The sequence below is a fragment of the Lampetra planeri genome, chromosome 33 (assembly GCF_965212315.1).
Source record: "Lampetra planeri chromosome 33, kcLamPlan1.2.h2, whole genome shotgun sequence".
In the NCBI taxonomy this organism is placed as follows: domain Eukaryota; kingdom Metazoa; phylum Chordata; class Hyperoartia; order Petromyzontiformes; family Petromyzontidae; genus Lampetra; species Lampetra planeri.
In genome coordinates, this window is record NC_136139.1 from 1,610,768 (window position 1) to 1,624,403 (window position 13,636).

The 13,636-nt window shown below is 45.3% G+C and overlaps 1 protein-coding gene and 1 long non-coding RNA gene across 5 annotated transcripts in view; one reads left to right on the top strand and one right to left on the bottom strand.

Moving 5' to 3' along the window:
* Nucleotides 1-13,636, top strand: part of AHNAK (AHNAK nucleoprotein) — a 70,621-nt gene that overhangs the window by 35,254 nt on the left and 21,731 nt on the right. For all 4 annotated transcript variants that reach the window (XM_078609941.1, XM_078609940.1, XM_078609944.1 and 1 more), the window contains exons 2-6: nt 7,402-7,454; nt 8,899-8,994; nt 10,144-10,254; nt 10,933-11,101; nt 12,317-12,507. In XM_078609941.1, coding sequence (XP_078466067.1) covers nt 10,213-10,254; nt 10,933-11,101; nt 12,317-12,507 — 402 coding nt within the window. In that variant the 5' untranslated portion in view covers nt 7,402-7,454; nt 8,899-8,994; nt 10,144-10,212. The remainder of the gene's footprint in view (nt 1-7,401; nt 7,455-8,898; nt 8,995-10,143; nt 10,255-10,932; nt 11,102-12,316; nt 12,508-13,636) is intronic.
* LOC144729587 (uncharacterized) overlaps nt 3,491-13,636 on the bottom strand; it is a 36,282-nt gene continuing 26,136 nt past the window's right edge. The window contains exons 2-3 of the long non-coding RNA XR_013587729.1: nt 5,172-5,266; nt 3,491-4,637 (exon numbers count right to left, since the gene is read on the bottom strand). This is a non-coding gene — a long non-coding RNA (uncharacterized LOC144729587). The remainder of the gene's footprint in view (nt 4,638-5,171; nt 5,267-13,636) is intronic.

Below are 13,636 nucleotides of genomic sequence, written 5' to 3' on the forward strand. Positions count from 1 at the left end.
GGTATAATAAACCAGCCCCTTGGTTTCAATTGCCGTGCCGGGAGATAGACTTGGCGATCTCGAGATTGTAGGTCCAGTGAGCTACCAATTACACCACGGCAGCCACACTGTCATGTGGACGAAGCTGACAATGCTGGAGCAATGCATGCAGTATTACACTGTGCCACAGAAGAATCATGACTGGGATGTGGCCTTGACTGACTTCCTGTTCTTCGAGTGTTTTTTTAAATCTGAAATTTATGTCCGTACTGTAGCACATTGGCAATGTTCAGATCTATGTATATACAGCAGGACTCCAATAATCCGCAGTGATGTGGGGATACCGTATCATAGATCCTGTAAATTCACGGCGCACCACGGAGGCTAGCGCCAATAAAACGTCGCACAGACTCGTATGTGTGTAAGTATGCCGAACTTCTTTCGCACCACACGTAGCCAAACGTGCGAATTGGAGGTGCGGGAGAAGGACAAGAGGATAGAGCCGCACGATGCCATTAATCTGCAAAAATGGTGCGGATTACTTGGGGAAGCGTGGCACTTGACCAGCCGCTAAATTGATCCATGATAAATTCACGGATTATAACATTGAGTTTTTCTAAGACCCACATGTTACCAATATGCCGATAGGCCTATGTAAATGTATTTTTGGCATTTTTGAGAGCTAATAACATTTCTAAATTACATTCTACCACTGTACACATTAACGTCAGCACAGCAAGTCTGTGCTGATGCAAAACAAATATCGTATAAACGGTCCACGGACAATGGGAGGAGTCACGAACAGCCAATACCCCTCGAATGGCAGGAATTTACGAATGATTGAAGCACGGATAATTATTTGAGTCATCCTGGTGTATATTTTTTCTATCATTACCCTTAGAATCATGCATTTGGGGCTTTTCCCTCGGTCACACACTAACACAGGCAGCGTTTGTGAATGTCCAGGACAGGTACAGTTCTGTATAGGGCTCCCTCCAACGTAGGGAATGTTCCCACACTATTTCCGCTCCCTATGGTTGTGAAATGTCAAAGTTCAGTTCATTTCAGTTCAGTTCATTTATTTGGTATAGCCCATCCCGGTGACGTTCAAGGCAGGCCACGTCTCCCTCCGCTCGCTGGCAAGGAGCCGATCGGATTCATGAGACCCCCAACAGCATCCCCTACCACTGCTGTCACCTACTGGCAGAGGATGACACTTACTGACATCATTTCAGTCGCCTCGTACAGAGATCAGTCATCCCCTTGAACTCTCACAACTGGTAATGTGTGAATGACCACCCTTTACTGCAGTATTGTTTTGAGTGGGCCATGAAGTGTTACTTATTTCAGCCAACCATATTGCATGGGTTTTAGATTGCAATGTCCCGGTATTGACGACGTTCTCCAGGGGTGCAAGGAAGCATTCATTTATCTCTATTATTAAGCTTGCAATCCGTGCATCGAATCGTGTGCGAGAATCAATGTGAGTTTTTGTAGATGTTGTGCGTAATCGATTCTTGTGACCCCCAGTGGCGAGTGGCCGCATTCGCCCCAATTTTAAAAACAAGAATCAAACCTTGCATCTAACCACAACCCATAATCGCGGTAATCCAATCGGCAGTGGGCCAATCAGAAAAACCCCGATTGTTTACAATTGAATATATATACACAGTAAACGAGTTTACTGTCATGCGGTAAGGCCGTCACTGCGGCATAATAGTTATACGCTGTGGACGCGCGCACGTTGCGGAGAGGTCGTTAAAGTGGAAGCGCACTGTCTTGGCGGCGGGAATGGAAACAGACGGAGAGCTTTGCCAGGCATCGACTGCCTTCCACCAACGTGAAATGAGCCCAAAAGAGTCGATCTCTTCCTGCTGTGACGCACGCGGGGACGTTTTCGGGCGTGAGCCGCTCGTGAAAATTTCACATTGTTACGGCGGAAAACAAAGTTCACCCCAGAGGAGAGCCACCGCTGTTTGACTTTCCACAGATTGGTACTCGTCAATCCCCAGAGGGATGACGACGACGACGACGGTGGGGGTTGAGCGAACTCCTCGGCCGTGACTCCGTGATTGTGAGGCTGAGCGTTGTAAAGCCGAAGAGAGGAGCGCTTTGATACGGCCCCGGTGGCGGCGGCTCCATCCTCTGCTCGTTGCAGGGCCTCGCGGTTCGAACTCCAGCGGCCGCCCTGGTTATTACTGCGCTGGGTGGATTAACCGTGAAAAAAAAAAGATGCGCCGTCTGATTCTCTGTGGACGATAGAGGGTCCTGCAACATCACTTGCTAGAGTGGGACATTGTGTGCGAGACATTGTTGCAAATTGGGAAGACTCTAGATGAGTGAGCTGTTCAGCTCTGCGTTATTTAAATGTGAAGCTGAAACTGTAACAATTGTTTATATATATACAAGATCAACTCAATTTCTTCTCGTAGATTAATGTGTGCATTAACAAGTTGTGGTTTTAATAATGTGGTTTCTTCTGGAGGCTTAGGGAAAGGAGGAAAGCCAAATAACTGTAGGGTGATCTCAATGCCAACATGTATCGTGTTACATACTGCAGAGAAAAGTAAAACTACTGGGAGCTGCCGGAGCCCACTGGTTTAATAACCACCACCCTGAGACATTCACCAACGTGGCTCAAGACAAAAGTATGCGCCAAGGCATATGAAGTCAATCGTAGACTATTACACAAATTAGTGTGTTCATGCAGGCGCACTCGCACACGGCCGCTTGTTCGTACACGCGTTTAAACAATTTGACGCATGTGTACGCATCAGCTCACACGCTCCATCGTCCTATGGATGTGTACAAACAAAGACAAAGATCCCCCGTATAGGCTTAACAGACTGTTGGGGCAAGTGCCTTTAGCGAGCACCTATGAAGACCGGCACGGCACACGAGGGGGTGGGTGGCCAACACCACGCCCGGCCGCCTTTGTCTCCCTAGTGACGATGGTTACACACCGCACCAGGTACTAATTTGAGGCTGAGTCGACCTAGGGGAGGCCCAGAATCGGTTCAGATAATCGTCACCGGTGTTGGCCGTGAGCGGGAATAGAACCCGGGTCGCCAGGTTCGCAGCGCACTAACCGCTACACTACTGCTCCCCACATGACGCACACACACAGAAAAGCACACGACCGTACGACAACACGTGCAGACACGCACACACGTGTGTGAATACTGGCACGCACGTTTCCAGGGACACACACAAACACAAACATGCACACACATTCCCGTTCAAGAATCCACCACACACACTTCAGTGCCATCTGGCTCCTGCCACTCAGCCATTCTTAACAAAACAACGTGCAGCGTGCCCACCCCATCTATCTATTTGGCCTCGCAGAATGTGAACATCTACTGTCGGACATTCGGACCCCGTGACCTATTCGAGCCATGGGGGTTGTTGTGCTCACTTTCATTATAGCGAGGGTGATGAAATGAAACAAATTCTACCCCAACACAGTTGTGTTTTTGTAGGCGGTTAAATTACAGCCAGTCCAGCATAATTTGGAAAGAACGCTTGATATTTTATTTTTAATCCTATTTTCATGCAGAGCAAGAATGATATTTGTATGTTGAACTTCTTTCGCACCGTACGTAGCCAACCGTGCTAATTGGAAGGTAATAATACTATACATGTACAACGATGTCATTTTGTATCATGGGCAATCCAATATTGCATTGTGCGTAATACAGTTGAATATGGCACGTAAAACAATGTGATACTGTGCATAATACAATGCTGTAATATTGCATGTGCAATTGTAGTTACTGCAATGTACATAATGCAATTTTACAGCATTAATTTACAAACGACATATATTGTAAAACATGTTTTGGAATTTTGTAATTTTTATTATTGTAACAAGCCTGAAATGTATTTCGAACTTATTTAGCCAAAAATGCTAATCGGAGGTGCAAATAACAAACAAAAGCCACGCGTTTTTGTAACGTCTTAAAAACACGCCAACACGCGCTACTTTACATGATCGTCTCGATGCAATATTGCGGGAGATTTTCACTTTTTTTTATGACTGCCACACCTTTGCGGCAAGCTCGGATTTCATGTTGCGGAGGAACTGCGCCACCAACCAGCAGCAAGGGGCAGCGGGGGCTTGGGAACCGCAGGGACGGCCGCCACGGAAGCGCGCGGTGATGCACAGCCCCGTCGCGGGGATGGAGTTCACCTTGAATATGCGACCCGTGGTGATTTTAGACCCCGAGCAGCGAGCACGTGATCACGCTCCCAGGGCGAGCCGTGTCCGACCCAGGGATACACTCAGCCCCGAATCAATTCTATAACCTTGTCCGGCTTCGTCGTCGTCGTCTTTGGAGCGGCTGTTGTAGACGCAGAGCAACTACAATGTCACATTCAGGTGGTCAAGCCAGATAACCGCGTCGTGAGCGGTAGCGGAGTGTATCGCCGTGATGTCTCCTCTGCATTTTTGGATCGGGCATTGCGTCGTTGTACGTTGTACGGTCTGTTCTGGATGACCACAGTCATGGCACACGACTGGAGACTTTTTCATTTTCCATCCGTGCATCAGGTATCCGCGTCTGCTCCGACCTTGTCCGTGTAGCCAGACGAATGCCTTCGTAGAGAGCGGGCTTGCCAGAAGCTCATCAGGGCCGACCGTTAACCTTCGCCAGTGCCTGTGATTTTTAACAAAGTTGTTAAACCTATCTCGGGTACCTTAAGCCTTATTGAACTCTACAGTAACCTACACGCATGCAGCTAATAGCACAATTATACACGCAGTTATGTTTAACAGTATTCAATACAGTATATATAAACACAAAGTGTTGTCACGTGTGTAATTAGGAATGTGTAAAATTGGTGCGGAAAGTGGTCATATGGTGGTTAGTGTACCACGCGAACACTCCCAGCAACCCAGGATTTATTCCTAATCATGCACATGTTCTGGGCCTCCTTTAGGTCAACTCAGCCTTAAATGAACAATTGATGCAATGGGGGTAAACATCAGATTTAGATGGGGAATGGTCGCAATTTGTTTCTTAATGATCACATCAGGGGATCATAGAAATGTGCTAAGAATATGCAGGCAATGTGTGGCTTGTACCAGCATACAACATTCAACATGCTTTATTTATGAAACGGAGTTAATTGCGCGATTGTTTATGGGATGCTGCCGTGGTGTAATGGTTAGCAGCACACTGGACTCTCACTCTGGAGTGTGCGGGTTCGACTCCATCTCCCAGCACCGCAGTTGACACGATGGAACCAGTTTCTGACATCCTTCCGCCTCCGTCCACCCAGCAGTCTGGAGGTGTTCACCACGGTCGATCGTCAGGTCAAGTGTGGTGGCGTAAAGTGTGGGCAATCCCACCTCTTGCAAGACGTCTGACCAGCGTGGAAGAGTAGGCCAAATACCAACTAGGAGTCATGTTGAGCTGTCTCATCAATAATGGCGTGAGCAAATAATATCAGTGCTGCGCCTTCATCTTGTACATGGCTCTGCATTCTAGGTGTCCCAGTGCCGCAGACGAAATGTTAAAAATCCAATAAATACTGCGGTGGAAAAATCCATATCTATGTTTTATATAGCACCTACTTGGTGTTTATAAGGACGTATATAGTGCCTTTGCCTTGTCAGCATTTCCTCATCCCGTGCGTGTTAGTTACGGGCGTGCGAAGCACTCAAAGTAACGTCGGCTGCCAAGGCTTTGGAAAGCGAGTCTGCGAAGATTTACAGAGATTCGATCATTGGAATCGTTCGATAATTGGAATCATTTGCACTGGCAGAGTCGTGCTTACGGACTGCCAAGCGCTTCGTCTTGCGTCTTCCCCTGCAGTCAGCAGTCTGCCACATGAACGCGCCCCACCCATTGGAGCCGCCTGCTCCGCCACCGATGCGGTTCTAAGCGTCTCGTTAATAATTCAACCGTAAAGCCCAGCGTCTTGATATTTGCGAATGTGCATTTTGTCCATTCGCATCTCATCGTAACGCTTCAACATCTACTTGTGTTACCGTTGTTTGCAATAGATGTACACGCTATGTGTTACAGAGTGTGTGTGTGTCACGCAGTCTGTTTGCTCAGCAAATGCATGTTGTACTCTCATTGCCTCTGACGGTCCCTTGCCAGCATTTTAACCTTGATTTGTTTTAAAGAATATGAGTGTTCGGTCTCATGGTCGCAACATTTCAAGTTTGCCTGGAAGTGTTTTTTTGGTTATTACATTTTTATTGCAGAGTGAATTATTGCATCCAGATGTAACAGATTAATTTCCTTAAATTTATAAATTTCTATCTATGCTTTACTAATCATAAGAAGTATTTGCTTTCTCTACAGTGGTCTTATATATAATGGAACATATTTAAGCTAAACAATGAAAAATCTGGGTGGGGTAGTGCCACAGAAGCTAGCAGCATTGTACAATCATCCCTGTGGACCGAGTTAAATTCCCAGCAATGACCAACATGAGTGGCCGAGTTTTATCTGAACCGGTTCAACCCCCTCCCACCATTCACAAGCTGCCTTGACCAGCGTTGATTCATTTTATGGTCAAAACAACCCGATAATTGAATGGTGTAGGGGAAGGCCTTCAACCAGCAGTGGCTGGATGATGCAGCACAGTGTTCTTCACTAATTTTCAGAGGGGTGGGGATCCACTTTAGCCGATAAGACATCATCAGTGTGTGAGTGCTGCCACACATTTGAAACCATTGATGAGGATTGGGGGGGGGGGGGTGTTTTCACATGTTGTGTATTGTCGGGGGGGGGGGGTGGGGGGCACGTCAGGGGCCGCGCTGAAGGCCACCAGGGGCTGTTAGTGGCACGCGAGCCTTGAAATGAAGAACGCTGCCGTAGCGTATCTGGCCACGTGGAGATGTATGCGGAGCTCTCGTGTCACGGTCGGGCGGTTGCAAGTTCACGTCAAAGTCAGCGGCTGACTCAGATCCGTCTCCCCTTTTGTCATAGACAAATCCACATTTTTCATTCAAGCATAGGATCAATGTATCTTGAGGCCCTATATCGGCACAGCTTCCCATTGTTAATGTTGATGATGACCCTCCGGTGTGACTGCCAGCAGTCATGGCAAACCAATTCTTAAATGCCTACAATTGTGTAAAAAATGGACAGGTGACAAAAGGGAGACCACGTGATCTTAAAGAGTGACCTTATTCATTCACACCCCCCCCGCCTTCTTCAATGGTTCAGTTGCGTTGTGATACATTTTTCGCGAACCGCGTCGCCTGGTTCAGTGAGAGCTCTTGCGACGCGCTGTATCGAGCTCGCGTGTCGTTACAATAAAAGGAAAAGAGCGACCTCAGAAGTAGCCACTCCTGACAGGGTTCACTCAAGGCTTGGAGTGCAGCTTGACAAAAATGTACTCATCTGTGTGTCATTGTTTGAGAGCGGAAGGGACTAACGATTTACGATTTTGCATTTGCAGGCTCGCTGAAGACCCACCCAAGCCATGACCTGCTTCTAGAAAATGATTTCTCGGTAAGCAGATAAACAGTCCGGCGTTGTCGAGTGAAAACGACAAGTGGCCAAAGCAGCCTCCAAAGAATCACTAGATAGACCTTCTAAAGCCAGCAAAATGTCACGAGACAAATTAAGCAAACATTACACACAGGGCACTGATACAGGGTCCTTACAACAGACCTGGAATCGTTTCTCAATTTGCACAATGTCCTCGTCCCAGGAAGCCGCTAGATATGTCGCTCTTCCTTTTGACAAATGTAGTCACTGGGGAAACCCAAAAGGTCCAATACATCTCGCGACAAAACTCGCTCGGCTGTCGACACTGGAGAGGAAGCGCTGGGCATGCACAGCAGCATAGCACGACCCCTAGCGATGACATCCTCTGTCTACTTTAGGGCACTGAAGTTTTACTGCTGCTGAGGGCGCTCTTGCACTACTTACACTACTGAACACATAGCGCACTGTAGAGATATTCTTTGGGTCTTTCAGTAAAGCCACGTAGATATAAAAAAATATCACGACGTGGCCTTACCGAAAAACCCAAATAATATGAATTCCTGCAGTCACGAAAGCTTTAAGTCAAGGCCTAGATATTGTTTCAAAGATGGGTGGTGGATCGTGCAGAAATGAACGTAGCTTTGTAATACAAAAACTTTAGCTGTACTTAAAAGGTGTCCTCAATGAATAAGGTTATCAGCAAAGGTACTATAGTAGCACGGTGGCTTTATAGCTTGCACAGAATTAAAGAGTATTGTGACGCGGGTGTAACCGATAGTTATTTTATAACCCAGTCAATGTCCATTACTTACCAAAGTGAATTCATATTGAAATGCAATTCCTCTATAGTACAGAAAGCCTGGGTACTATGTCATTGGGACAGAAAGAGAAGTAAATTACAGGTAGTCTTCTACTTACGATGGAGATGCGTTACGACGACCCCATCGTAAGATCGAAATATCGTAAGTCGAAGATGGCCTAGCCTACCCAGGAGTCTTAAAGAATGGTGATAATTTAGCAAAACAGAGCAATTTATAGTAGCGTACTGTATAAACTCTGCAAAAAAGAGCTACATCGCTCAAGTGGGCCTTACCTGGGGTAAAATGACGGCAACAAAATAGATTCCCACTCGGAATCACGGCCACGAGCAGGGCGCGCGCGCGCGTTGTTAGCTTGCTGATGTTGATAATTGGTATTTTACCCTTCTATCTGGCAACAAAACTGACACCTTTTTTACAAGGAGTCATGTTTGCATAGACCACAATACCTGCAGTCATAATGCAAACAAAAAACATGACTCTGATAATGTGCACAGGACAGTGCACATTATCAGTTATGTTCTTGTAAAAAAAGGTGTCAGTTTTGTTGCCAGATAGAAGGGTAAAATACCAATTATATTTTTTACTGGCAAATGAGGTTCCAATGGTGTATCTTGCTGATGTTGTCGTCTCCGTCCTCTGTGCAGCTTCGCGAGGTTCCCGTGGACGTACCAGACAATTACCGACCGCCGCCTCAGGGCTCCTCCCCCGTGTACGACCCCCCGCTCGAGTATATAGACGCGGTACGTTCTTCCCCCCTCTGAAGCCGTTCTACTTTTGGGGTTTTTTCTGCTTTGTTTTGTGGTGCTTTTCAAAATAGTTTCCGGTTCTTTTTAAATCAACGTGGACAACCGGGGGCAGATCGTCATTTGTCCCTGGAGGCAACCAAAAGCACTGCTGAAATAAATACATTCACATTGTGGTCATCGTTGAGCAGGGTGATAGAGAAACTCATCGATATTAAATTGAACTTCACTTGGCTTTACCATTTCCGGTCAATAATAGATTAGGTGATAAGATGCTCAAACACCAAATAGACATACCCTTAGGTTTTTTTGGTAAAGTCACGTAGGTAAAAAATTAAATTAAAATCAATAAAAGTAATAATAGAAATAATTATTTACCGAAAAAACCTAAGAGTATGAATCCTTGCAGTCACGAAAGCTTCAAATCTGGAACCAAATCGACACGCACCTATTGCAAGGCATCATCAAGTCTGCATTAACCACACACATGCTCGTGGTAAAACATGCAAACAAATGTGCGTTGATAATGTGTTTCTCTTCGAAAAACGGCTTATCCTCCACTAGAGACGGCCTGCTGTGTGGCCTTGTCTCACCACCAGTGTTGGAGCAGAGAACGACAAAAGGCGAACAACACAGAAGCATTTATAGCTCGGGGGTTGAGCACTTATATCTAAACACCTCCTGTATTATTGCGGGAAAGGATAAAGCCTATTTTTGGCTTGGCATATTGGCATAAAGGGTCCCGTAGATATCAACGTTATTCATTCGTATTTTATTTTTGTCACGCAAAGATGCGAGCTGTAAGCGTGCATTCCATGAGAGGTTTTTTTTGGGTTAGATCGGGTAAATATCGGAAATATGGGTTCTCCAACACACCGGCGTGCTGTACTAGTGATGAACTGGCATGTTCTGTTTACGTGACAACCCTTACTAGTTGGCTGTGTCGGGTGGTGACGGGTTTTAACGACACATTTATATATTTACGCGATCTAACCCAAAAAAAACCTCTTATGTATATTTGCTGCGAAAGCTTACGTGTTAAGCGTGCATTCCGATTGCGCGTAAAACGCTTTGCCCATTCAAACACCTAATGTGCAATTGAAAACCCGCCGTAATCTATTCCTTTCTTTTTCGACTTCCCTGCAGTCAAGTAAGGAGCAGCTGTCAGAAGATTTTGTCAGGAGTTGGAGGTGCGCCTGCGCGGCCAAGGAGGCCATGGCTACCTCTGACGTTTCGGTGACTTCTGGCAGCGTTGAGGTGACGTTGGCGCGTGCCCTCACTTGCACCTCACTCTGCAGCCGGGGGGAGAAGAGCGTTTGTTGGATCGTAATGACACGATACCTTTTTAACGGCAGCAGGCACTTTGTCAGGGGTTTCGTTCGACTGATATTCACATCGATGCGAGGTGCCTTCATTGGCATGACAAGAGCAATCCAGTATTGCCAATACACCGAAGCAGAAACAGTCAAATATTGACGCATGGTATATTGATCAGTACGAAATTGATCACATTAACAGATAACTCCCCCTTCCCAATATTAACATCTGAAGCTCTTTCTAGAACTAATATAAGCAATATAACCCCGACCCCCACGCCTTCATCTCTACAAAGCAAAAGAGGGATTGCCACCGGTTCCTAGGTGTTTGCTCTCGTTAAATTTTTTAAGTGGCCGCTGTTCTGGGAGATCTGTAAGTCCTCCAAGGATGTCCAAAAGTCCCAGTTCTTGTCAGTTGCGAATTAATAATCATGACGATGATGATACACCACTCAAGATGATGCATTACCTTTTGTTCTCCATAATCTGGTTACAGGGACGTTCATGTCAATATCGATGTGAAGCCCATGGTGACAGGTTGAACTTCTTTCGCACCGTAGGTAGCCAGCCGTGCTAATCGGAGGTGCATTTCATACCCGTGTTGCGTGTGTCTGTTCAGGAGTTTGATGCGGACGAAGTTGTGGAGGTCCTTCTAGATAAGGAATCCAGCAAGGCAGCTGCTGCTGGAGCGACTGGCCTAGAAATCAGTGGTGGAAAAGCTGATGGCATCTACATAAAAAAAATCAAGAAGAACACATCGGCCGCCAAGAGCCATAAGATTCATGAAGGTGAGAGCAAACTTCCGTTTTGTGTCTGAACTCGTTAGAGGCCATAATAGAGGCCCTCTTTAGAGGCCCTTTTTTTCAACTTCTCTTGAGTCATGTACGGAGAAGGCGCGTGCATCTGCCGCGTGTTTTGCAGATGCGGGTTCAGTCGACCGTATTTTACGTTCGATTAAAAAGCCACTAGTATCTTAGGTGAGATCACCGATGAGGTCCTTGTTCATTATGTTGATGTTGTTACAACCCTTTCTGACGTTGGGTCATCGGGGGGGGGGGGTGGGGGGAACCCTGAATCTTGGAGCTCTAGCACTGAAAACCACAATTGTTTCCTGAACGTGGGTCTTAGTAAGTTACTTCTATATTCGTGCATTGGAAGGTCCTTGTTTCCTCTGGCTAAATGGGTCTCCCAGAAGTTTTACCATGGTGCGATGAATTTGAGACGGGCAAACGGTCACCACACTTGGAGTCCCATGGATGTGTAGTTGATGTTACGATGGTTGTAATGATCTCCATGGCAGATAAGTGGACAGTCGATTAACTGTGTGTGGGAGCTGTGTCTAAACGCATGAGAAATATTTTGCTGCAACATTTTTGACGTTGCCTGGACTTACGTTTATTCAGTTGAATGCTGTACAACTCGGCACCTCCAATTAGCACGGTTGGCTACATACCGTGCGAAAGAAGATCAACATATGTATATACGTACATACAACTCGGTTATAGATCAAAGTATGTTTTCCTCCATAGTATGAGGATATTGGAGCGTAAATAAGAGTGTAATACTCGCAATATTATTTACCGAGCTGATTTACTTGCTTTGTTACTTGATTGTTCTGGCTGTACAAATATTGTTCTGGCTCTGGCAACCGAGGTAAAGACCTGAGATCAAGGTGGTGGGGTTTACTGTTAGAGCAGAGCCAGGAGGTTGAGTGTTGACGATGCAGCAAAGTGTGGTGGCACCATGATGACATCATCTTATTGTGCACAACCGTATCCTCCGCTCCAAAAATGCAATGTTCACGTCTTTCTCTAGAAATTAATGCAATTAAAACTCTTTTCATACTCTTTGGTTTTTTCGGTAAAGTCACGTAGGTGAAAGGTAAGATAGCCGCCCTCACCCTAGGTAAGAAGTATGGATCCTTGCAGTCACGAAAACTTCAAATCTAGAATTGAAACTCTTTTGTTGACAATGTGATGAAGTGGTGATTTTCTCTGCTCTAGGTGACCAGATTCTAAGTGCCACTGTGTACTTCGATAATATGAAGTATGAAGATGCCCTCAAGATTCTACAATACTCGGAGCCTTACCAGGTTGGGTTCCGTCTCAAGAGGAAACATGGAACCGCAGCCTCCGATTTGGAAGCTTCAAGCTCTTTTGGATCAGCTGATGTGGATGTAAAGGGCTTGAGAGGGGTAAGTGCCTTAATTGTTTGTGATGAAAACAACTTTGAAACAATATGCACAGTGTAATAAGTGATACCTATTTTATTTTATTGAACAAGAGCCCATTACAAAGCACGAGCGATAGGAGAAAGGGGTACAAATATGATGTAAATATGACACATTGCACAATGAAATGTCGATGGGAAGGGATGATTTAGAAACAAAATTGGTAATATCTTTGTGCAAAGAAAAACCAAATGCACATCCGCAAATGGCATCGGTGGAATAATGCCTTCACTCGGTAGTAGATTCATGTTGAGGATTTTTTTTTGTTTTACGAATGCATTTCACTGCAGTGAAATACCATATTGTTAAATATCTTTATTTTACATTTTAGTTGCGGCTGATGTGTTATTTTAGTAATTTTAATAACCTTAATGATCTACAGTCAGATTCCATACACTGTGACATTACCTTCATAACATAAAATGCAATTTTATCAAAAGTAAAAAAATAGTAGCGCTAAAATCTCATGTTTTTCAGTGAAAGTAGATTGCATCACCCATAAGAGGTCAACTAGTAAGGGTTGTCACATAAACAGAACATGCCAATTCGCCACTAGTACAGCACACCGGTGTATTGGAGAGCGACAGACAGATTTCAAATCTAGCTGTGGCCTGATGAAGCTAGTTGTAATTACTGGCGAAACATCATACTCAGATTGTACATGTTGTGGCTTGGCTCTCCAACACACTGATGTGCTGTACTAGTGACAAATTGGCATGTTCTGTTTACGTGACAACCCTTACTATTCTTGGGTCTTTCGGTAAAGTCACGTAGATAGGTTCAAAGAAAATAACAAAAATAACTACGTCTCAATTGCAACACAAGCAATCGTCATCCAGAGAAAAAAGAGCGGGAAAGCTGCTGAGACAGGCTGTTTTAAAGGTTTGAAATGGGTGTAGCCCAAGGGTCATGTATATAGACACAGACACAATTTCAACCGAGAAAATGGGTACAAACTGAGCAATCATTGGAAGAACGTTATCAACCAGTTTAAGTCATAACTGGCTGTGCTGTTTCCATCCTACCTTCCGATGTTAGTAGTTACTTTCGACTCTGGTTTTACACTAACAGGTTAAATGTCTCACTAACACAG